The sequence below is a fragment of the Taudactylus pleione genome, unplaced genomic scaffold (assembly GCF_031769625.1).
Source record: "Taudactylus pleione unplaced genomic scaffold, aTauple2 ptg000609l, whole genome shotgun sequence".
Lineage (NCBI taxonomy): Eukaryota > Metazoa > Chordata > Amphibia > Anura > Myobatrachidae > Taudactylus > Taudactylus pleione.
The window spans coordinates 1,049,457-1,075,434 of NW_028285011.1; the positions used below are offsets into that span (position 1 = coordinate 1,049,457).

General features: G+C 39.7%; 1 protein-coding gene across 2 annotated transcripts in view; it reads left to right on the plus strand.

Moving 5' to 3' along the window:
• The window catches only part of OCA2 (OCA2 melanosomal transmembrane protein), a 296,067-nt gene that overhangs the window by 196,299 nt on the left and 73,790 nt on the right, over positions 1-25,978 (plus strand). For both annotated transcript variants that reach the window (XM_088454034.1, XM_088454035.1), the window contains exon 19: positions 25,161-25,288. In XM_088454034.1, the coding sequence (XP_088310160.1) occupies positions 25,161-25,288 (128 nt within the window). The remainder of the gene's footprint in view (positions 1-25,160; positions 25,289-25,978) is intronic.

A 25,978-nucleotide genomic window follows, 5' to 3' on the forward strand; every position in this document is an offset into this window, starting at 1 on the left:
GTTCTGCAGAACACTCCAGTGTCCCTGGGGCTAAACACTGGCCAGGGGAGGCAGCCTTCCCTGTATAACAGCTGGCTCCTCCCCACTGCTGAACACTCCTTTCCACTGTGGTCTGGCTTGATCTGTGACAGCTTCCTGTTTCCGGCTCCGTCTCCCCATGAGTTCTTCGGTCATTCTCCTGGCTGTGTGTCACTGATCTCCACAGGGAGTGCGGAGTATGGGTCCCCCTACATACCTCTCCTCTGGTTGGTGGTCAGTTTATGTAGCTGTTTATTTCGTACTAAACGCTAAGTCTCTGTAGTTGATTTAAGGAAGTGCCATTAAGTGCAGCTATTATTATTTTTTGCATTTGTTTGAAGCTGTATGCTAGCTCTATTTTTTCTTTGCTAAAAACTATCCTCCTTTTATTGCTATGCCTGTACCATCTATGCTGCTATTCTGGGCCATAAGCACGGGTGTGGTGCGGGTGTGGCACAAGATGCAGCTGAGACTGATTAAGTGATCCTCTTTACTATGTCTGTCAGTGAGAGTGATATGACTAAGTTAACCTCCATTAAAATGCTTTGTAAAAAATGTACAGCAGTGTTAAGGGCAGGGGACATAGCCTCTGAGGAGTTATGTTTTCGGTGTTACACTGCCCTGGGTCCTTCTAAGGCTTCTGCCCTTCAGACTTGGAAATGGGGTTACCCGCAGAGATATATGTATATCTTATAAGTCCTTCCTTATAATAATCAAAAATTTATGATATATATTTTGAATAAATAAATCAAAATTATCATTTTTAATAAAGGAGGTGCACCCTGGAATAGAAACAACAGTATCAAAAGATCCAAAAGAGGAAAGTAATTCCTTATTGGGGCACTCATGGACTTATTACTGAAACATTTCAGCAAATTATTTATCAACTGTTACAAGGAAATAATTGTCAGTTAAAATATAACCTTTATTGGTATTATAATTAAAATATTTGTCCGCGAAATATAGAAAAACAAAATCTAATGTCAAAATAATAAACAATGTGATATTAAAATCCAATTAAACAAATCCAACCACTACGAGTCTCCTGTGTTTAATGTTCTTTAATTAATGATATAATAATCATAAATCATTCGGGTGTCTGTAGACCTGAGGACATCTCATTTAGATATATGTATGAAAAGATTAATATATCAATGAAAGAAGAATATCCTGAGTTTTAGTAAGCCATCACTATCAAATTCTATCAATCAATAGGAAGGTATGTATTCCAGACATGGAGGGTGTGAGTGTCATAGTCTGTTGGAATATTGTGTATACAATTCCTTAATATTTATGCAGATCTCACTTCACAAAAAAAAAATAAGAAGTTGTTATATATCCCAAAAATTATGTGGTTCGCACTGTCACCTATGTATCATATCGTGTTCATCAACACAACATTATTTGGAATCATAAGCGCAAAATATGAAGGAAAGTGCCAAATATGTTTGTAAGATTTAACAAAAAGTTAATCTCTATGGCCTCCTTCCATTTAAAAATTCCAAATTAGGCACATAGATATATTTCTGTATGTCTCTTAAACTATATATAATATTGGCAAACAAGTTGCATTAGTAGGCATGTGTCCTCTTGTTATGCCTGCTTATCTAAGCTCACATCCCTCCTACAACAATTTAGCTACAGCAGGTTTATTGTACTTAAATTGTATATAATTGACAACAAGATGTCCATATCAGTTGTGTCGTTTTATATATACCCACTATTTATAGCTATTTGTCTGTACATGTATCCCTCCTATTTTAAATATTTCTCACAGTCCTATGATATTCATGTGGAATAGTGATACAGATTTTTTGATAGTAACTTATGCATATTCCCTCTAATGGTTACTAGTTCAGGAGAAATTACAGGTTTGGCACGTGATACTCATTCATAGAACTCTCTCACTATCATCTATGTTTAGGGGTTCCTTCCGTACACATGCGCCCGCTTATTGTGTCCACCTGTCTAACAGACACCCTTATCGGCAATGTATTTACACTTCCGTAGTGGATATAAGATTAATACTTAATAACAAACATAGTACACACTTATTAGTTTGTGCCGCGTGTCTCCTGATGCACGTTTCGCTTAGGCAGCTTATTCATAGGATCAAACAGTTCTCAGGGATGACAGTTCTATTATACTGACTACTAGCCAATCACAGCATTACCTGCATTGACGGACAGCCCAATAGACCAATCTTACAGCTTCTAGCTGAGTGATTCATGTGAGAGCCAACCAGAGCTGCCTGTCAGCTTTCTTATTGGCTGAAAAACGTCTATAGTAAATACTCCAGTGCTCATTTTCCGCCGGTCCTGAAAGGCATTCCTAAAGGGGAGTTTTTGTGCCTCAGAAGAAATTGTTCAAATCTTACTCTTTTTCATGCGAGATCACAAGAACTACAAGAGAGATTGATTAACAGAGGATATAGTAAAAGGGCAATAAAAAAAGCTAAACATCATGCCCTACAACAAGACAGAAACTCTCTATTATATCCGAATAAAATTAAGATGATTAAGAAAGATAATACTGTACGTTTTGTCTGAGATTTTTGTGTGGAATGGGATGAAATTCAAAGGATCATCGAAAAACATTGGTCTATTCTTACATTGGATCAGGATCTGAAAAGAAATCTTGGACCAAGAGCACAGATTAGCTGGAGATGATCCCCGAATCTTAGAGACAAGATGGTCCACAGCCACTTTACCAATTCTAAAAAAAGAAAACCCCCTGCAGAAGGATCATTCAAATGTGGTAATTGCAAGGCATGTATATACATGCAAAGAACTGTTGAATTTACTGACAAATATCAAAAAAGCCATAAAATACGTCAATTTATTAATTGCAATTCCTCTGGAATAATTTATTGCATTGTGTGCCCCTGCAACAAGAAGTATATAGGGATGACCACTAGACCTCTCAAGCAAAGGATTCTTGAGCATGTGGGTACAATAAGGAATGTGGAAACAGATATAAAAAAAAATTAAAAAAACTCACCACAGTGGCGAGACATTTCCACGATGTTCATCAAGGAAACCCCATGGCTCTAAGATCCTGTGGAATTGAACAAGTAACTTTGGGTATCAGAGGTGGTAACATCACACAAGAATTACTTAAAAAAGAAAGTTATTGGACATTTTTAATGGGAGGTCTTCAACCACATGGTTTGAATGAACAAATATATTATGGAGCGTACTTATAATTTTTGATATACATGAATGAGTTACCATAATAGGTGTATTAATATGAAATATATTTCACATGAATTGTTGTTTTTCATATTAGGGAGTGGTTTTTATTTGTCTTTTTCACTTATTTTTATAGTATGTTTTGATGACATTGATGTATTACACGTTTTATTATTTAGTTTTTACACATTGATTAATTATATATATACACTCCCCGAATAATAAGGGGACATTTTAATATATTTTTATATATTTTAATTTCACATTGATTATGAATTTAATAATGTTTAATTTTAGTCTTTGCACTATACACTTTAACGTTATCATTATATTATTTATTATAATGATTTCTGAATTTAGTTTTATCACTATTTGATTATATTATACACTATTATGATAGGAGTTTTATTTATTATATTATATATAGTATACAGTTACATTTTTGATATGCACTATTGTTACTCACTAATGTTAGTTAAGAATACTAAATAATAAAATAAATGTATTTACGTTATGTAGAATAATTAATTAATTATTGTAATTAATGTCTATTATAATACTTTATACATAATTTTATTTATACCACATTTGAGTTTAACACTATACCTGAATAGGATTGATAATAATAATATATAACTGGTAACTTTACTTATATAAAGCATACAGCGATTTTTTTTAATAATATGGAATATATGTGAATCATGTTAAGCTATATGAGTTATGAGTGGTACCCTATTAAAATTCTGTAATATTCATATAAACCATTTGTCTATACAAGAGATCGTCATCTATCTATATTTTTACCTGGAGTATTTACCATAGACGTTTTTCAGCCAATAAGAAAGCTGAAAGGCAGCTCTGGTTTGCTCTCACATGGATCACTCAGCTAGAAGCTGTAAGATTGGTCTATTGGGCTGTCCATCAATTCAGGTAATGCTGTGATTGGCTAGTAGTCAGTATAATAGAACTGTCAACCCTGAGAACGGGTTGATCCTATGAATAAGCTGTCTAAGCGAAACGCGCGTCAGGAGACACGCGGCACACACTAATAAGTGTGTGCTATGTTTGTTATTAGGTATTAATCTTATATCCACTACGGAAGTGTAAATACATTGCTGATAAGGGTTTCTGTTAGACAGGTGGACACAATAAGCGGGCACATGTGTACGGAAGGAACCCCTAAACATAGATGATAGCGAGAGAGTTATATGAATGAGTATCACGTGCCAAACCTGTAATTTCTCCTGAACTAGTAACCATTAGAGGGAATATGCATAAGTTAATATAAAAAAATCTGTATCACTATTCCACATGAATATCATGGGACTGTGAGAAATATATAAAATAGGAGGGATACATGTACAGACAAATAGCTATAAATAGTGGGTATATATAAAATGACACAACTGATATGGACATCTTGTTGTCAATTATATACAATTTAAGTACAATTAACCTGCTGTAGCTAAATTGTTGTAGGAGGGATGTTAGCTTAGATAAGCAGGCATAACAAGAGGACACATGCCTACTAACGCAACTTGTTTGCCAATATTATATATAGTTTAAGAGACATACAGAAATATATCTATGTGCCTAATTTGGAATTTTTAAATGGAAGGAGGCCATAGAGATTAACTTTTTGTTAAATCTTATAAACATATTTGGCACTTTACTTCATATTTTGTGCTTATGATTCCAAATAATGTTGTGTTGATGAACACGATATGATACATAGGTGACAGTGTGAACCACATAATTTTTTGGATATATAACAACTTCTAAGTAGCAACTGTACCTTCTAACGATATGGAATCAGCATATTAGTTAAGAGTCACAATATAGGTGGATTTATAATAATTCCCAAGTGACATATATTTCCTTTTGCTCCTTTAAGCACAGGAATTATGTGATACTATATAAGTCCAGTTTGGGATTTATCCTTTATTTCCTAATAGGTATAATTGTATGTTCTCTTTGTGACATAGTCTGAAGTGAGATCTGCATAAATATTAAGGAATTGTATACACAATTTTCCAACAGACTATGACACTCACACCCTCCATGTCTGGAATACATACCTTCCTATTGATTGATAGAATTTGATAGTGATGGCTTACTAAAACTCAGGATATTCTTCTTTCATTGATATATTAATCTTTTCATACATATATCTAAATGAGATGTCCTCAGGTCTACAGACACCTGAATGATTTATGATTATTATATCATTAATTAAAGAACATTAAACACAGGAGACTTGTAGTGGTTGGATTTGTTTATTTGGATTTTAATATCACATTGTTTATTATTTTGACATTAGATTTTGTTTTTCTATGTTTCGCGGACAAATATTTTAATTAAAATACCAATAAAGGTTATATTTTAACTGACAATTATTTCCTTGTAACAGTTGATAAATAATTTGCTGAAATGTTTCAGTAATAAGTCCATGAGTGCCCCACTAAGGAATTACTTTCCTCTTTTGGATCTTTTGATACTGTTGTTTCTATTCCAGGGTGCACCTCCTTTATTAAAAATGATAATTTTGATTTATTTATTCAAAATATATATCATACATTTTTGATTATTATAAGGAAGGACTTATAAGATATACATATATCTGTGTGGGTAACCCCATATCCAAGTCTAATAGATATATTTCAGAGGTCTTTTCCTCAGGTTCATCTACCCAGCATGATAGTAATTTAAAAGAATTATTCATTCATATCAATTACAGAACTGTTAAGAAAATCTTGTTGATTTAACATAAGACATTATGGCTAACTTTAGCCTCACAGTGGAAATCCAGAATAGGAGAGACAAATGGATTGATGATTTGGGTACTATTTTTCCAGATAATCCTAACAGAAATAATGAGCAAATACATAATTGGCAGGAGGGACTTTCACATCTTAAACAAGTATTATTTAAACAAACAAGGACGTGGTGGGAAATGACCACTTTTGAAAATTATGTAAAACATAAAATATCACCAAGGGGTCATAGACCACAAATTTTTCCTTCTTTTGAGTTGGCTACAGAAAATCTCAAAATTGAGTGGGAGGATGCACTTAAAAAATGCAGGAATGAATTGATGCTAATACTTGTCAAACATGACAATCTATTACTAGAAAAATATAGTAAAGAGATCGATCATCTCACAGCTGATCTGAAGCCTTTTGAACAAGATACAAAGTTTCAACAGACTTTTGAAAAATATAAAAAAGAGTTAGCTGAATATGAATCTATTTTAATTGAAAGGAAGAAGAGAAAATTTGCAAGGGATAAAAGAGATTATTTCCTTAATCAAGTATTTAGGTGGAATATGAGGGGCAAGAGAGATACATATGAAGGAAGAAGACCTTCACAAAGTTATGCCTCCTCAGACCAAGAATCAACAGGGACTGATGATTACAATAATTCCTTTCAATTAAAAGAAAGCCTTCCCACATATACAGCAAGAGATTTTTTAGATTTACATCAAGGGCCTATTTTGGACCAAAGGCCACGAAGAGGAAGGTCCGGCGGGGTAAGAAATATTCCAAGCAGAGAACAATGGGAAACACAGCATGCTCCCAGGTATCAGAAGAGAATACAGAAAAGACAATAGAGAAAGAGATGGAGAAAGACAGGGAGTTAAGGGTCATCAACCTTACTTCAAGAGAACTAGATGAGACACATATTAATGTCCTCAGTAAGGGCCTATCTTTCTCACCAATTACCCATCTGGACCGTTTTAAATGGGAAAAAGACCTGCAACTGTTTGGTAGAAAACTCCTACTAACAAAACATTACTCGCATGAATTTTCCAATCGGGATAATGAAACAACATCCATGAATCCATTAGGAATAGCTGAAACCTGTTTCAGGATGATATAGATACATTACATGTGTTTGAGGATCTTGAAAGAGAATCAACTAATCTGACAACTGAAATTGATACCACTACCATTTCTAGACCTATTTGTAGGAAGAAAGGAACCTTTTGTCCACCTGCCAATATTTGTCCAGAAGTAGGCACTTTTATTGATTTAGTTTCTCGTGATTTAGACATCTTATGGTCCAAGAGATTGAAATACCCACAACACACAGGGAACCTAAACAGAAAGGAAATGACAGCACTAACAGAGATACAATCATGGGATGATGTAATTATAAAACCGTCAGACAAGGGAGGCAATGTGGTACTTTGGGAAAAAGGTAAATATATTGTTGAAGCCAATAAACAACTTAAAGATACCACATGTTATAAACAACTATTATTTAGTCCATTGGAAGGCTTCAAGAATCAATATGAATGCCTTATTAAAGAAGCACTTGAACAAGGCACAATTACTCGAACAGAATATCAATTCTTGGAAGTAAAAGAACCAGTTATTGCCACTTTTTACATGATCCCCAAGATACATAAAAATGAGAAGTTGCCCCCCGGACACCCTATTGTGTCAGGCATCAAAAGTGTAACCAAAAAAAGCCAGTAATTTCTTGGACACCCATTTGAGAAAATTTGTTACCACCTTGCCCTCTTATGTTAGGGATACTACGGAAGTATTACAAAAATTAGCTGAACTGCATGTGGATGAGGGAGTAATACTCGCCACATGTGATGTAGAGTCCCTTTATACCAGCATTAAACATGAGAGAGGCATTAACTCTGTGACTTATTATTTAGAGAAAGAAGGTATGACATCATTTGGCCAATTTTTGGTGGACATTCTAAAATTTGTTCTAAGAATTTTTTCACTTTCAATGATAAATTCTTTCTACAATTTCATTGAACAGCGATGGGGGCAGCATGTGCGCCCATGTATGCTAACATCTATCTAGGATGGTGGGAGGAGACCATTGTTTTTAATGAATTTAATTAAATATATTCCCAACATATTTTCATTTGGTTGCAGTAAATAGATGATTTGTTAATTCTATGGGATGGCACTGAAGAACTTCTTGGCCAATTTATAACAATTCTTAACACAAATGATCTAAATCTCAGAGAACCTGTGAGACCAGTTATACAGAGGTCACTTTTCTTGATCTTAAGATACAAAGAATGTCAGATGGAAGAATCCAGACTGACCTCTTTAGAAAAGAAACAGCCACAAATAATGTGCTGCACAGGACTAGTGCTCATTTTCCGCCGGTCCTGAAAGGCATTCCTAAAGGGGAGTTTTTGCGCCTCAGAAGAAATTGTTCAAATCTTACTCTTTTTCATGCGAGATCACAAGAACTACAAGAGAGATTGATTAACAGAGGATATAGTAAAAGGGCAATAAAAAAAGCTAAACATCATGCCCTACAACAAGACAGAAACTCTCTATTATATCCGAATAAAATTAAGATGATTAAGAAAGATAATACTGTACGTTTTGTCTGAGATTTTTGTGTGGAATGGGATGAAATTCAAAGGATCATCGAAAAACATTGGTCTATTCTTACATTGGATCAGGATCTGAAAAGAAATCTTGGACCAAGAGCACAGATTAGCTGGAGACGATCCCCGAATCTTAGAGACAAGTTGGTCCACAGCCACTTTACCAATTCTAAAAAAAGAAAACCCCCTGCAGAAGGATCATTCAAATGTGGTAATTGCAAGGCATGTATATACATGCAAAGAACTGTTGAATTTACTGACAAATATCAAAAAAGCCATAAAATACGTCAATTTATTAATTGCAATTCCTCTGGAATAATTTATTGCATTGTGTGCCCCTGCAACAAGAAGTATATAGGGATGACCACTAGACCTCTCAAGCAAAGGATTCTTGAGCATGTGGGTACAATAAGGAATGTGGAAACAGATATAAAAAAAAATTAAAAAAACTCACCACAGTGGCGAGACATTTCCACGATGTTCATCAAGGAAACCCCATGGCTCTAAGATCCTGTGGAATTGAACAAGTAACTTTGGGTATCAGAGGTGGTAACATCACACAAGAATTACTTAAAAAAGAAAGTTATTGGACATTTTTAATGGGAGGTCTTCAACCACATGGTTTGAATGAACAAATATATTATGGAGCGTACTTATAATTTTTGATATACATGAATGAGTTACCATAATAGGTGTATTAATATGAAATATATTTCACATGAATTGTTGTTTTTCATATTAGGGAGTGGTTTTTATTTGTCTTTTTCACTTATTTTTATAGTATGTTTTGATGACATTGATGTATTACACGTTTTATTATTTAGTTTTTACACATTGATTAATTATATATATACACTCCCTGAATAATAAGGGGACATTTTAATATATTTTTATATATTTTAATTTCACATTGATTATGAATTTAATAATGTTTAATTTTAGTCTTTGCACTATACACTTTAACGTTATCATTATATTATTTATTATAATGATTTCTGAATTTAGTTTTATCACTATTTGATTATATTATACACTATTATGATAGGAGTTTTATTTATTATATTATATATAGTATACAGTTACATTTTTGATATGCACTATTGTTACTCACTAATGTTAGTTAAGAATACTAAATAATAAAATAAATGTATTTACGTTATGTAGAATAATTAATTAATTATTGTAATTAATGTCTATTATAATACTTTATACATAATTTTATTTATACCACATTTGAGTTTAACACTATACCTGAATAGGATTGATAATAATAATATATAACTGGTAAATTTACTTATATAACGCATACAGCGATTTTTTTTAATAATATGGAATATATGTGAATCATGTTAAGCTATATGAGTTATGAGTGGTACCCTATTAAAATTCTGTAATATTCATATAAACCATTTGTCTATACAAGAGATCGTCATCTATCTATATTTTTACCTGGAGTATTTACCATAGACGTTTTTCAGCCAATAAGAAAGCTGAAAGGCAGCTCTGGTTTGCTCTCACATGGATCACTCAGCTAGAAGCTGTAAGATTGGTCTATTGGGCTGTCCATCAATTCAGGTAATGCTGTGATTGGCTAGTAGTCAGTATAATAGAACTGTCAACCCTGAGAACGGGTTGATCCTATGAATAAGCTGTCTAAGTGAAACGCACGTCAGGAGACACGCGGCACACACTAATAAGTGTGTGCTATGTTTGTTATTAAGTATTAATCTTATATCCACTACGGAAGTGTAAATACATTGCTGATAAGGGTTTCTGTTAGACAGGTGGACACAATAAGCGGGCACATGTGTACGGAAGGAACCCCTAAACATAGATGATAGCGAGAGAGTTATATGAATGAGTATCACGTGCCAAACCTGTAATTTCTCCTGAACTAGTAACCATTAGAGGGAATATGCATAAGTTAATATAAAAAAATCTGTATCACTATTCCACATGAATATCATGGGACTGTGAGAAATATATAAAATAGGAGGGATACATGTACAGACAAATAGCTATAAATAGTCGGTATATATAAAATGACACAACTGATATGGACATCTTGTTGTCAATTATATACAATTTAAGTACAATTAACCTGCTGTAGCTAAATTGTTGTAGGAGGGATGTTAGCTTAGATAAGCAGGCATAACAAGAGGACACATGCCTACTAATGCAACTTGTTTGCCAATATTATATATAGTTTAAGAGACATACAGAAATATATCTATGTGCCTAATTTGGAATTTTTAAATGGAAGGAGGCCATAGAGATTAACTTTTTGTTAAATCTTATAAACATATTTGGCACTTTACTTCATATTTTGTGCTTATGATTCCAAATAATGTTGTGTTGATGAACACGATATGATACATAGGTGACAGTGTGAACCACATAATTTTTTGGATATATAACAACTTCTAAGTAGCAACTGTACCTTCTAACAATATGGAATCAGCATATTAATTAAGAGTCACAATATAGGTGGATTTATAATAATTCCCAAGTGACATATATTTCCTTTTGCTCCTTTAAGCACAGGAATTATGTGATACTATATAAGTCCAGTTTGGGATTTATCCTTTATTTCCTAATAGGTATAATTGTATGTTCTCTTTGTGACATAGTCTGAAGTGAGATCTGCATAAATATTAAGGAATTGTATACACAATTTTCCAACAGACTATGACACTCACACCCTCCATGTCTGGAATACATACCTTCCTATTGATTGATAGAATTTGATAGTGATGGCTTACTAAAACTCAGGATATTCTTCTTTCATTGATATATTAATCTTTTCATACATATATCTAAATGAGATGTCCTCAGGTCTACAGACACCTGAATGATTTATGATTATTATATCATTAATTAAAGAACATTAAACACAGGAGACTTGTAGTGGTTGGATTTGTTTATTTGGATTTTAATATCACATTGTTTATTATTTTGACATTAGATTTTGTTTTTCTATGTTTCGCGGACAAATATTTTAATTAAAATACCAATAAAGGTTATATTTTAACTGACAATTATTTCCTTGTAACAGTTGATAAATAATTTGCTGAAATGTTTCAGTAATAAGTCCATGAGTGCCCCACTAAGGAATTACTTTCCTCTTTTGGATCTTTTGATGCTTCTGCCATTCAGCAGGATCCACCATGGGCGTGCTTTGCAAAAGCACTAACAACCATTGCAGGGCATTTAGCAGGCACTCCTATGTGTCCACAGTTCAGTTTTCAACAACAGCACCTTTTGCTAGCGCAAAACCTGCTGCAACCTCCTACACCCTCACAGGTGTTGCCCCCTCAGTGGAGGCGGGGGTCAAGTCTAATATATATATATATATTCCAGGGCTAATACAAGCTGTAAAAGCAGCCCTTATCATTGAGGAGGATGAGCCTCCTGTGCCTAAATCTAGGCATGCATGGAAAAAAAGGTAACTGAGGCTACATTCCCATTGTCTGACCAATTGGTGAATCACTTGGAGGTAGCTTGGAATATGCCTGAAAAGCAGTTTCAACTGCAGAAGCGTCTAGTCTCTGCTTACACTTTTGCTGACAATTATTTTTCCAAATGGGAGACTCCACCATTGGTGGCTTCCCATGTCACGTGCTTGGTAAGAAGTGCAAAGCTTCCTATGCCTTCCATGTCATCCCTGAAGGATTTTACAGATAGGAAGGTAGAGGTATGCCTTAAATCTGTTTATTCCCTATTGGGGGCTGCGTGCAGACCAGCTATGGCCATTTGCTGGATGTCTCGGGCAATGGATTGTTGGGCTAATAGCCTTGAAACATCCTTAGCCTCTAATGCTACCAGGGAACAGCTGAATCTGGTGGGAAATCTCAGATGTTCGGCTACCTATATAAATGAGGCAGCTTTGGATATTGGCCTACGAAATGCCAGGGTTTCTTCGGCAGCCATTGCAGCTCACCATTCTCTGTGGCTCCATTCTTGGACAGCTGATGCGAAATCAAAGAAGGGGTTGGAATGTTTGCCTTATGATGGTATAGTCTTGTTAGGCCCTGATCTGGTCGGTTTGTCTGCCTTCTGCTCCAGCCTCTTTGAGGGTTCGAACTCCGCCCTCTCAGACCTATTGAGTCTCAGGTAAGGCTAGAACTCAGTCCTTTCCCAGGCCATCCACCCTCAAGAAATCTGCCAGGCCTAAGAAGCAGCCCTGGAGTACCAGACATCTGGCTGGAAGCCTGATGACAAGCCCACTGCTTAACGGGATGCTCCTCCTCCTGGGGGACTCCAGGGTGGGAGGCCAACTTATTCAGTTCACCAAGTACTGATGTTAAACTACCACAGATTCCTGCTTGAAGGAAGTGGTCTTTCTGGGGTACTCCCTCTCCTTCCGCAGAAGGCCTCCCCATCAATTATTTTGCACAGGGCTTCCAAAAAACATGGACAAGGCTTTGGCTATTCAACAGGTTGTACAATCAATGCTACAGGCAGGAGTCATTGTACTGTCCCGATGTCCCACAAGTCAAACAGTTCTTACTGTCCTACTCTCAATCTCAGGTCCCTGAACAATTTCCTCAGGGTACCCAGGTTCAGAATGGAGACCCTATGCTCAGTTATACTGGCTATGGAACTTGGGGATTTTATGGTATCCCTGGATATTCAGGATTTATACCTGTATATTCCAATTGTTTCAGCTCACCCTTTTTTCTCAGGATCGCTGTGTTACAACAACATTTCCAGTTTCAGGCTCTGCCATTTGTACCTGCAACTGCACCTTGAGTGGCTGCAGGGGATCTGCCTGTTACCATTCCTGGATGACCTCTTGCTACTAGCAGGGTGCTCAGAGGTACTTCACCACCACCTGCAGCTAACAATATTTGTGCTCCAGGTACACAGGAGGTTGATAAATTGGAAAAAGTCCTCACTGAGTCCATCTAAAAGAATGTCAGTCCACTCAGCAATGCAGTTACTGGGATCCATGGTGTCGACATTCAACATGGTGGAGTATGCCCAGTTTCATTCCAAGCCTCTGCAGCTATGGATCCTCTCCAAGTGGGATGGATTTCCCCATCATATATGTACTCAAATGATGGTGCTCTCTACGGAGGTATGTCTGTTGCTAACCTGGTGGCTACAGAAGGCTCACCTCACCATGGGGCATCCCTTTTGGATCTCGGACTGGGTCCTTCTGCCGATGGATGCCAGTCTTCTGGGATGAGGCGCAGTGATGGGTCCACACTCCTTTCAGGAAAGGTGGACCGCAGAGGAATCTGCACTTCCAATCAATATATTGGAACTGCAGGCAGTCTTCAGGGCTCTGCAGCAAGCCCGGCTGTTGCTTCATGGAAAACCTGTGCAAGTACAGTCAGACAATGCCACGACAGTGGCTTATCTAAAACGTCAAGGAGGAACTAAAAGTCAGACGGCAATGATAGAGGTGTCACGCATTCTGACATGGGTGGAAGGCTATCTACCAGCCATATTGGCGGTGTTCATTCCAGGAGTGCTGAATTGGGAAGTGGACTTCCGCAGCCATCACGATGTGCATCCAGGGGAGTGGTCTCTTCATCAAGAAGTGTTTCAACTCCTAGTGGACAGGTGGGGCCTTCCAGACATGGACCTCATGGCCTCTCGACTAAATTATAAGCTGCTTCAGTACGGGTCCAGGACAAGAGATGCCAGTGCTGTCTTGGTTGATGCTCTGTCAGTCAAATGGACTTTCCAGTTTGTGTACCAGTTTCCTCCGATCTCCCTCCTTCCTCAAGTAATTAGGAGGTTCAAACAAAAGGGAGGCATGGTCCTGCTGGTGGCTCCAGCGTGGCCCCGATGTCCATGGTACTTAGATCTTCGGAGTCTCTCCATCGACACTCTGTGGCTGTGGCCTCAATGTCTGGACCTGTTGTCTCAGGGTCCTTGCTTTTACCCAGATCTGGGTTATTTGTCTTTGATAGTGTGGCTCTTGAGACATCCCTTCTAAGGTCCAAAGGATTTTTTGGCTCTGTGGTTAACACGATGCTCAGAGCATGGAAACCTGCCTCTGCCAGGATTTACCACAGGGTGTGGCATACCTACATTGAATGGTGTCATCCCAATGGTTACAACCTCCAAGTATTTTGGATGCCCAGAGTGTTTGGCTTTCCTGCAAGTGTGTTTAGACCTTGGTCTCTGCCTTGCTACTTGGAAGGTCCATATCTCAGCCCTTTCAGTGTAGTTCCAGCAGTGGATCTCAAATGGCTTATTGCCAAGACTGTTTTTCTTCTGGCCATTGCTTCTGCCAGAAGAGTTTCTGATTTAGGGGCTCTCACTTGTCATTCCCCACTTCTAGTTTTTCATAGGGACAGGGCAGTGCTTCAGACTCACCCTGGGTTCCTTCCTAAGGTGGTCTCTAGTTTCCACATTAATGAAGAAATTATTTTGCCGGCCTTTAATTCCTCAGACCTCTTGGTAGGGGAGGTCTCATTGGATGAGGTACGTGCCATCAGGATTTATGTGGATCGTACCAGTTCTCTTCGGAAATTGGACTCCTTGTTTGTTCTTTACGGTTTTCCACAAGAGAGGATGGCCAGCCAATAAACAAATTTTGGCTAGATGGCTTCACATGACTATATCTGAGGCTTACATTCATGATGGCCTTCCAGTCCCGCCCTCTGTTACTGCTCATTCTACTCGGTCTGTAGGCCCTTCGTGGGCAGCTAGTGGTGATTCCTTGGCTGTACAGCTTTGTAAGGCGGCCACATGGTCTTCTTTTCAGACCTTTTTGAGGTATTATGCCTTTGATACCTTTGCCACCTTCGGGCGGTGGATTCTCCTTTCTAAACAGGAGCATCCTCGCCCTTGAGGGTACTGCTTTGGGAATCCCCAAGGTTTCCTGTGGATCTTCTATGGACCCTGAAGTAGAAAAGTAGAGATATGGTAAGAACTTACCCTTGTTATCTCTCTTTCTATGAGGTCCATAGGGTCCACAGGGCGCCCGCCCTGACACACCTGTGCTTCAGATGGGCTTCTCTCTGGTCACCGGTTTTCCATCTTCTTCTATGTGAGAATGTGATTCTAGTGTGTTCCAGACCTTCTTCTCTCTCTTTTTTTATTTTATTATTTTTTTTTCTTGTTTGCACCACATGTAAACTCATGCCATAGGCATGGAAGGTATGACTTGAAATGTGGTCAGCTTATTTGCTGAACTAGTTAGATTCACCCCTGTATAACACATCACCTAAGTAAAATTTCTTGCAAAGGAGCTGTTATGTTATTTGGATTTCTTCTACACTAATGCTCTGTATGCTCTCATTAAAGTGAGTCTGTCATGTATGGCTGAATTCAATACATTTAACCAAATCAAGTTTAAAGGTAACCTTAACATACTAAGTAACTAAAGTGTGCCCTTGTAATGTAAATCAATCATACTATATTGCACCTCCCTGTGTATAGGTTTTTACAGTCCATTTTGGCTTAATGCATTAATATGAGAAGCCGCCAAGAATTTTTAAATGAAGCTGCAGAAACTCTAATCCATGTAATCTAGTCTGAAGTTAGTATTGTAAAATATCAGATATCAGAGAGATAAAGGACTCTCTCTTTTTTTTTCTCCAATACAAATTGCTCATGATCAATGTTGAATAGAAACCATGTAAAGTGGCAAGAAATGTACGCCATGGAAGCTCCCTATTTCATCTGTAATTGTAACTATGGAACTGACATGCGAAGAAGCAATCTGATGACCGATTAGTGCAAAGAACTTTGTTATAACATTGCTTTAAATGTACTTGAGCAGCAAGAGCATTGTTAGGTTTAATATATATCACAGCAGCTCTAACTAATATGCCCTCAGAATGGGGCTTTGTCTGTTATGGCTGTCAGTAGTGGGCATTGACAAATGATAATGGATACTGAATACTGTACTGTGATGTGGATGCCGATGTAGCAGGTATTATCCTATAAAGAGCAGAATATGAAAGGAACTGTGTAGTTTTCTACAGGCAAAATTTATATTCATGTATGTATTTGTAACCTCTTTTGGTTGAAAAACTATTCCAACCTTTTTAGTATATGTGAAAGGGAAAAGAAATCAGTTTGCTAATGCAAACATTTTTATTCTAAATATATTCCCTGTAAAATGTTTTAAGTGGATGGTGCTAAAAATGTTTACATAATTATTATTCTTTCCAGTGTATAAGAGTGCATCCTCGGCATACTGTAGTTTTAGCTTGCAGATGCCAATGCATTTGCCATCTGTGTAAACCATTGGGCCAATAGCTAATCCTCATTGTAAACAAGTGTGTAAAACCTTCATCCATTTATAAATTGCATGTCTATGTTCCCAGAGTTGTGGACTGGTGAATGATGAGGAACAAAACCATGGTAGATCAATAGTTTAACCTATCTGGAATAAGGCAAATGATCACACCACTCCTACAGAACCTATACTCTGCACCATTGTCATGTATTCCTAGCATTACACTGCACAGGGAACTTGGTAAAGCTATTTTATTGCATGGACCTCACTGTCCCTGTAATGCAATGTTACCAGTCAGGACACACCATTAACAATACATGTAGTTCATTGTTGCTCAATACTCCAATACTAACCCAGACTAAGCAACAAGCATGATGGCTATGATTTTCTTTCTAATTTTGTAGTATATGACCCCTTTAGCCATTTTGTGTAAAGGAGCATATTAATCTTGTACACTTAGGAGAACTTATGCCAATAAGGTTTGATTAGTGCTGGTAATACTGCTAGTAGAGTGCTAAGCTCTTCTAATATTGTTGGATGCATCCCATTAGACCTTATTTCAGCAGTGAAAGTGGAGTGTCCAACTCTTCTGACCAATAAAAACCTTCCCCATTGATGCTGTAAGTCTGATTGTCAATGTGCATAACAGTCAGTGGGTAAATAAATCCAGAGAATAACACTTTTTAAAACAAAGCCAACTTTACAGGGTCATGGGGTAATATTATTTTATTGTTTTTTACAAAAAATGTTTGTAATGAAATCTAATGTATAAACACTCCCTAGTGACTTGACATTTAATAATGTTTCTCATATCTCAAATATGTCATAATGTTACTAAGGGCTCTATTTATCACAATCCACATCTAAGATGTGGATGGGTTGTGATAATATCACCCAAATTCACTTTGCAATATTTTAATATTTCACAAGTACTGTATGTATTAAATATCGCATGCAGGGACAGAGCTTGCGACTCCTCACCGCACACTTTTCAGGGTATTTTTCGCAAATAATACCTTGACAGTATGACTGCTCACAATGCTGCTGGCTATCCCACCCGTCTGCCCCCCCTTTCCGCGATCTCCCTTGCTCAGGTTACACTTACCTGCTCTGGGACTCGGGTCACCTGGTCTCTGGGCTCCTGCACTATGACCCCGGTCAGCTGCTCTATGCTGTAAACTGAGATGCCGGCATAGGTATCAGACATAGGGTCACAGTGCAGGAGTCTGGAGACCAGCTGACCGGAGTCCCAGAGGAGCTCACCAGAGCACCGATCACCAGTCCCTGGATACAGGTAAGTGTTGTTTTTTCACTTTTCTTTTTTTTTTTAAGTGATCAGCTTGTGGTCTTTTAAGACAAAGCTGATCACAGTGGCCGGTTCTCTGCTCTGTTAGAGCAGAGCAGGAGTCGTGGAAACCGGGAAAAAAATACTGGGTAAAGCCCTGTGATTATATACATTATGCCAACTTCAAATGATGTTATTATCACAGGGCTTTCCCCGGTATTTTTTTACAATGAACTTTAAGTAAATCTGAGCAGATCACATATCCCATTACAAGTATGGGAAATACGATTTGCTTACTAAAAATAAGTGACTTGAAGGGCTTGGAGTATTTTTTTTTACAAAAACTGCTCCAAAAGCCCTTTAATACATCTAAGTGAAGCTAAAATTCTATGAAAAGGGTGTGCGAACACCCTTTTTTACATTTTTATAGTAAAAAGAATGATAAATAGGGCTATAAGTTTATCCAGTGGTGAACAAAGCCACAGGAAGCATATCAGATGCAGGATCACCTAGCCCTCGTGCTGGAATACTATTGCAGTATTTCTGTTAGGATGCCCTAGTTTCTGCTAGGTCTGTCATCCCACATTGTACTGTCTCACATTCACTGTGGCTGTGAGGAGAATTTGCTGCTACTGTACAAGGAGGACAGAGGGGAGAATGGTCTGCTACAAAGAGGACAGAGTGGAGAATGTTCTGCTACAAGGTATCAGTTGGTTGGATGTTTTGCTACAAAAAGGATTAAGGAGAAAATGTGCTGCTACAAGGAGGTTATAGGGGATGATGATCCTGCTACAGAGGGGACAGAGGGGAGCAGGGGCCATCTTCAGCATATACCCTCCCCCACCCACACACAAACACCTGGTAGTGCCCATACCCCCATTTCCTACACAAACACACACTCTTTCCCCTGGTGGTGGCCATCTTCTGCATACACATCCCCCCCACACACACACACAACCTGGTAGTGCCCTTACTCAGCATCCCCCTCCCCATACACCCCTACCTACCTGGTGGTGGCCTCCATCTGCTGGGTCTGGATCTTCATAAATCAGCAGTTCAGTTCCCACGAGAGGCTGCCCCGCCTCCAATATTTGTGGCCAAGCCCCCTCCCATGTAGCCTACTGTATTGGCTCCATGCACAGGGGTAGAGGGTGTGATTTCCTTGTGTGTAACTGAAGCCAGGGGTTTGTCAGAGTGAGCAGAGGGCAGCTGTCAGTACATAATCATATGCTTCATAGTATTGTTATACTATGAAGCTCATGGTTGTATACTGCCGGCTGCCCTGCCCCCACCCTCTGTCTTACAAATCCCTTGCTTCTGTTACACATAATAATGGCATCTTACTAGTGCAGCAGTGTGATAGAACAACATGGTGCCCCTCCCGGCTAAGCTACTGACCTGCTGTCGAGCTCCTGCTCCTCCCGGCTGCTCCTGCTCTTGCTGTGATGCTGCTGCCTGCTACTACCTGTAGCCTCAGCAGCAGTAAAATTATAAGTCCATCAGCGTCCACCTGCCTAGCCCTGCCCCCGCACCAACTTCCAAGTACGGCTGCCCGCTGCTGGCACAGGCAATTTTATAAAGCAGCCTGGCTGTCAGACAGTGTCAGCCAGCCTGGCAGAGGAGGGGATGGGACCAGCCCAGCAGGAACCTTCCCGCTATCCCGGTGGCCCAATCCGCCCCTGGAGGGGAGGATGTTCCTGCTACAAGGATAACAGGGGAAATAACGTTCTGATACAAGAGAGGTCAGTGGGAGAATGTTCTAATACAAGAGGACAGAGGGGAGAATGTTCTTCTACAAGAAGGTCATAAGGGAGAATGATCCTACTGCATGGGGGGACCGAGGAATGGATGATCCTGCTACAAGGCAGATGGGGGGGATAGTGTGCTGATACAAGAGGGGAGCAGGAGGAGAATGTGGGAAAGAGTGTTCTGCTACAAGGGGGATGGAGGAGAGAATGTTCTGCTATAAGGAGGACAGAGGGGAGAATATTCTGGGGCAGGAGGGAGAATGTCTTGTTACAAGGAGGACTGAGGGGATAATGTGCTGCTTTTATAGGGAAAGATTGGTGGTATGACTATGTAATGGATAGATCACAGGATATTAGACCACATGTATCTTTAAATGTATTTAATTAGCAAGCATTGTATCCTTCAGATTATTATTTTGTGTCCAGCCACAGGGTTAATTATTTGTCTAAGAAAGTGCCGCGTAAGCAGATGCTTATGGATCAGGTAACAGATAACCATTTATGGGTGTTCATTAAGTTTTGTATGGTGACTCTTGTTATGAAATATATCAATGTTCACATGACAAGTTAATCTACTCCCCAAATTCATTGAAGATCTGTGAAACATCACAGACCCTGACCCTAGACCAAAAAAAACAATGAATGTTCAGCCCATGCATTTCAATGGGAAATGCCACAACTGAGCCCTCATTTGCGAGGTACCATCCTTGGAGGACAGTACCTGTTCATGGGCTCTGGGAAATTGTAATATTTTTTGTTTTATGAAGACATGGATGCCTACATGGACCAAAGAGGATCAGAACCAAGGGGTAGGTGAGTATGGATTTTTTTTTACAAGTGTCATGGATGCTACTGGACAAGTGGACGTGAATGGCTACAGGGATTATAGGTGAGTGTATTTTAATGAAATGATACTGTCACGGTGTGTGTGTCCTGTGTTTCTTTTAATAATTATTTTGTGAACTAGGTGAACTAGAGGTCCCAGCGGGCCCTTAATGCCCTGCATACTGGTACTTGTGGTTCTTCAAGTACCAGCATGTGAGGGAAGCTTGCTGTGACCTCTGTTTCTACTGTAAAAGGCAATATTATTCATCTATATTTTTACTTAATCAACCCAGGACCCACTGCCCAGGGGTACCAATGATGGCCCGGGCTATCAGTCCAGACCTGGTATTCCCTGAAGAGTGGGAACCCCTTTATTGGGGGATCCCCACCTCCCCAGGGATCCCCAGCCTGGGATGACTAGCAGTCAATTATGAATGATTTAGCCAGGGGACCCGGTGAAAGGGTACCCCGCCAGTGGCATTACACACCTGCTAGAAAGAGTCCGGTGCTACTTATGGATCATACAGGGGACCCCCTACTATTTTTGTCTCCAGTATTTTCACAACCATGGGACTGGCTCAGCCTGGGGCTGTTTGTGCTTTCAGGTGGAAACCCTACATCATTTTTTTTTTACTGTTTGTTTTTTAAATACAGAAGTATGCACAGATCTCATGGATCACAATGGCTAAACATCTGGCGTGTTTTGCCATTGTGAGTTGCAGGGGTGTGATAAACGTGCGACTTTGCATGTTCTTGCACCCTATTACATTGGGTGAGTTCTAAAAACGTCTGAGTATAGCTCTATACTTGCAGATTTTCAGAACTCTGACCCTATTATATTTTGCCCACTGTGTATTACATAGGTGGGAGATATTTCTTCTTGTTTATAGCAGCACAGTTCTTGTCATCAAAATTTGATGAGCAGCTCTTTCCATTTGTAATTACTATTAGGGGTGTGCACCGGCCACTTTTCGTGTTTTGGGTTTGGATCTGGATCTTTCTTCGTGTTTTGGATCTGGATTGGTTTTGCCAAAACCACCCTTCCGTGTTTTGGGTTCTGGGTTTTGTGTTTTGGATCTGTATTTTTTTTTAAAAAAGCATAAACACAGCTAAAATCACAGAATTTGTGTGTTTTTCTGCTCCTATGCTATTATTAACCTCAATAACCTTAATTTCCACTCATTTCCAGTCTATTCTGAACACCTCACACATCACAATAGTGTTTTTATATCCAAAAGGTTGCACCGAGGTAGCTGGATGACTATGCTAAGAGATACGAGTGGGCGGCACAAACACGTGGTCCATCTAGGAGTGACACTGCAGTGGTATACAGGATGGCAGTTTGAAAAACTAGGCCCCAAACAGTACATAATTCAAAGAAAAAAAAGAGGTGCAAGATGGAATTGTCCTTGGGCCCTCCCACCCACCCTTATGTTGTATAAACAGGACATGCACACTTTAACAAACCAATCATTTCAGCGCCAGGGTCTGCCACACGACTGTGGCTGAAATGATTGGTTCGTTTGGGCCCCCACAAAACAAACTGGCAATTAATCTGTCCCTGCACAAACTGGCTCTACGGAGGCAAGATGTTGTCCTCATCCTCCTCATCCACCGATTCCTCACCTTCTTCAGTGTTGTGTACATCCTCATCCTCACAGAGTATTAATTCGTCCCTGCTGGAATCCACAACCACAGGTCCCTCTGTACGTTCTGGAGGCTGGTCTTCTTGGAAGAGTTGATAATTCATTTTATGAACATCATCTTCTCCAACCGTAGGTTGCTTCCAACCTCCAGGCGTAGGAGGTTGGAACCAACCTCCTACGCCTTTCGCTGACAAGGTTCCCGGCTGCACTAAACACTCTTTCGGAGTACACACTGGAGGGGGGGCAACTCAGATAAAATAGAGCCAGTTTGTACAGGGACCTCCAAATTGCTTCTTTTTCCTGCCAGTACAGGTACAGACTGTCTGACATGCCTACTTGGATGCTGTCACCGATGTAATCCTTTAACAGACAGACGCACGCTTGTCGCTGCTGCTTTAAGGATGCAGGTGCGGCTACAGCCCACACATTTCACAAAGACAGAAAAAAAAAGAAGAATTTTTTTATTGTTTGTGGAGCGCACTTTGAGGGTTACACCACCCTTTAACAGACAGACGCACGCTTGTCGCTGCTGCTTTGAGGACAGTATCATATGCAGTGACAGTAGACTTGTCAGAAATTGTTGGCACGTCCTTAAGTCCGGACCAGATGTCCAAACCGGCCCTTGACTTATGACACAGGCGCACGCTTGGCACTACTTTGTTGATGCATGTGCGGCTACTGCGCACACAATTCACAAACACAGAAAATATTTTTTTATTTGGTTTGGACTGGAGTGTACTTTGGGGGTTACAGCACCCTTTAAAGGTCAAGCCAGCCGGCCCTTTACTTATGACACAGGCGCACGCTTGGCACTACTTTGTTGATTCACGTGCGGCTACTGCGCACACAATTCACAAACACAGAAAATATTTTGTTATTTGGTTTGGAGTGTACTTTGGGGGTTACAGCACCCTTTAACGGTCAAGCCAGCCGGCCCTTTACTTATGACACAGGCACACGCTTGGCACTACTTTGTTGATGCACGTGCGGCTACTGCGCACACAATTCACAAACACAGAAAAAATATTTTTTTTAGCACTTGGGAGGAGCACCCCTGAAGGACAGAGCACCCCCTGGACAACACTACAGCACCCCTTTAGGACTGGGACACTGCACAGGACTTTGGAGTGGACACAGCCCCTATGGACAACTGACTGCACAACACAGTCCAGCCAGCCCCTATGGACTTTGAAGTAGTGGACACAGCCCCTATTAACAACAGCAGCACAGCACAACACAGCCAGCCCCTATGGACTTTGAAGTAGTGGACACAGCCCCTATGGACAACAGCAGCACAGCGCAGCACAGCACAGCACAACACTTCTCTGCACTACACTACACTACACTACACAGCCCAGCCAGCCCTAACTCCCACCCTCCCTCTTCACTGTCCACAGCCGAGTGAGAAAATGGCGCCGACGCGGGTACCTTATATAGGATCCAAAACCCGCGAGACTCGGAAGGCAGGATGATGATGTTTTGCCTCGATTTCAGAATCCGAGTCAGGCGGGAAAAGTCGAGCCTGACTCGGATCGGCCTCGGATCGGGGGGGCTCGGGGGGGGTTCGGAATTCAGAAATCCGAACCCGCTCACCCCTAATTACTATGCATATAACATGCTGACCAAAATATAAAATCCCTTGTGTTCTGTTCTTTAATTTACACATTACAGAAATCTTTTTTTTTTATTTGATATCTAGGTCAGACTGAAATTCAGATTGCATGACTCATGAGATTGGGAGCAATAATTTTGTTTTCCATTAGTCTCTTGCTGACTCCATACTGGTATAGTAATGTACTCAAAATGTTGTTTTGTGCATCTCTTGAAATAACTTAAGCAATGCAATGAGGTGTTTGAATTATATAAACATTTTTCGCATTCTAAAAAATAAGTATTCAAAGGTTCACTTCCATTAAGTGACTCTAATGAGCAATTAGTTTGTTTTATAACTAAAATACCTTATACATGAGGCGGCCATTTCCCCGATCCGACCGGAACAGCTGATTCTCCTGTGAAATTATTCATGTTAAAATTCCCCGATTTGCTGATCACAATCATATTTTGAGGATGATAGGGAAAGCCAACATTTTGGCTTTCACGAATGTTCCGTTGTAGCATCTGCGAATCGGTGAATTGGTCCAATACATTGCAGATGTGTGGGGGTCCTTAACTAACCGGTTGCAAATTGCTGCATACATGATTGTGACAATGATGAAATATGGCCATGCGTGACTCATGAGATCAATAACACCAACTGTAATAGGTTTATTTATTAATTTTTTTCTCAAAGGCCAAACAAGTGTTTGATCCGGCTGCTAAGCGTGCAGGTCCAACTTCCAATGTATGAAAAGCTTAATGGTGCGTACACACTGGGCGATTAAAGTGGACAATTGAACGATATCGTTATCGTTCAGTCGTCCACTTTATCGTCCATTTTTAACACCAAAACGATGAACGATAACGACGATGCGCGTTCCTGCGGGTTGTTCATCATTATCGTTCATCGAGTAAACATGCAGGCCAACCTGACGGTATCGTCAGGTTGCTACATGCTGGGGAATGGGGGAGAGAGCCCGGCGCTGCACGATATCGTTAATGATATCGTTCAGCGGGTGTGCTCAATGTCATGAACGACATTGAGCACACCCTGCCGGGGACACACTAGACGATATCGCTCAGGGAGCATATTGTCTAGTGTGTACGCTCCTTAAGAGTGCTGACTTGTAGGATGGAATTTTACAGAATTAGGCCAGCACTTCATAAATTCTGAATTATTGTATTTATTTTGTTTGATTCTTTTTTTGTCTTTGAAGGGAAGATGGACAACATAGTTGTACCTTAAAAAAATAACTTTCTTTTTTCCATATCAGGATGGATTGCAATTTTGGGTTCAATGTGGCTCCTCATTCTGGCTGATATCCATGATTTTGAAATGATTCTCCACAGAGTGGAATGGGCAACTTTGCTCTTTTTTGCTGCGCTGTTCGTTTTAATGGAGGTATGGTTTGCAAATTAAAAATCCGTTTGAATCTATGCCTTTCACTTATTTATTATAATTGATATTGTTTAATTTATTAGATGTCGTAACATATAGTACTACACAACATCTCAAACAAAATGGCACAGTTAATTATTCTTGAAGAAAAAAGTAGCCCTTATTTATCTGAGTAGTCCAAATATACAAGACTGTTAAAATTAAAGTATCCCTACCTAGAGCACTCTTAAATCAGTTCTAAGTATCGTAATAGAGGGGAATGGACAACAGATGCAGGGCCTGATTCAGAGCCGGACACTCTGACAGAGCGCTCGCTCTGAATCAAGGCCGGCCTTCTGTTTTTTTAGAGCGGCCTCCTGGACACTCGCATAGCTGTGGGTGAACCACCCACAGCTATTGCGAGCTGCCAGGAAGATGGTCGCGATGGTCAAGACCATCGCGACCATCGGGCTTGCGACGAGACCCTTGTGGTAGGGTCTCGTTGCCGCAAGCCCAAGAGAGCTTTCGGCTCAAACAGAGCCGAAAGCTCTCCCACTGACATCACTTGTGATGTCAGTGGGGCCAGCAACAGATGGTAGGCATTCCCATGGGAACGCCTCCATCTGGGTAGCCACGCCCCTGGCCCGCCCACCAAAGGGGGCGTGCTGTCACTCAACATCGACAGCACGCTCGCTTTGGTACGAGACCCAGAGC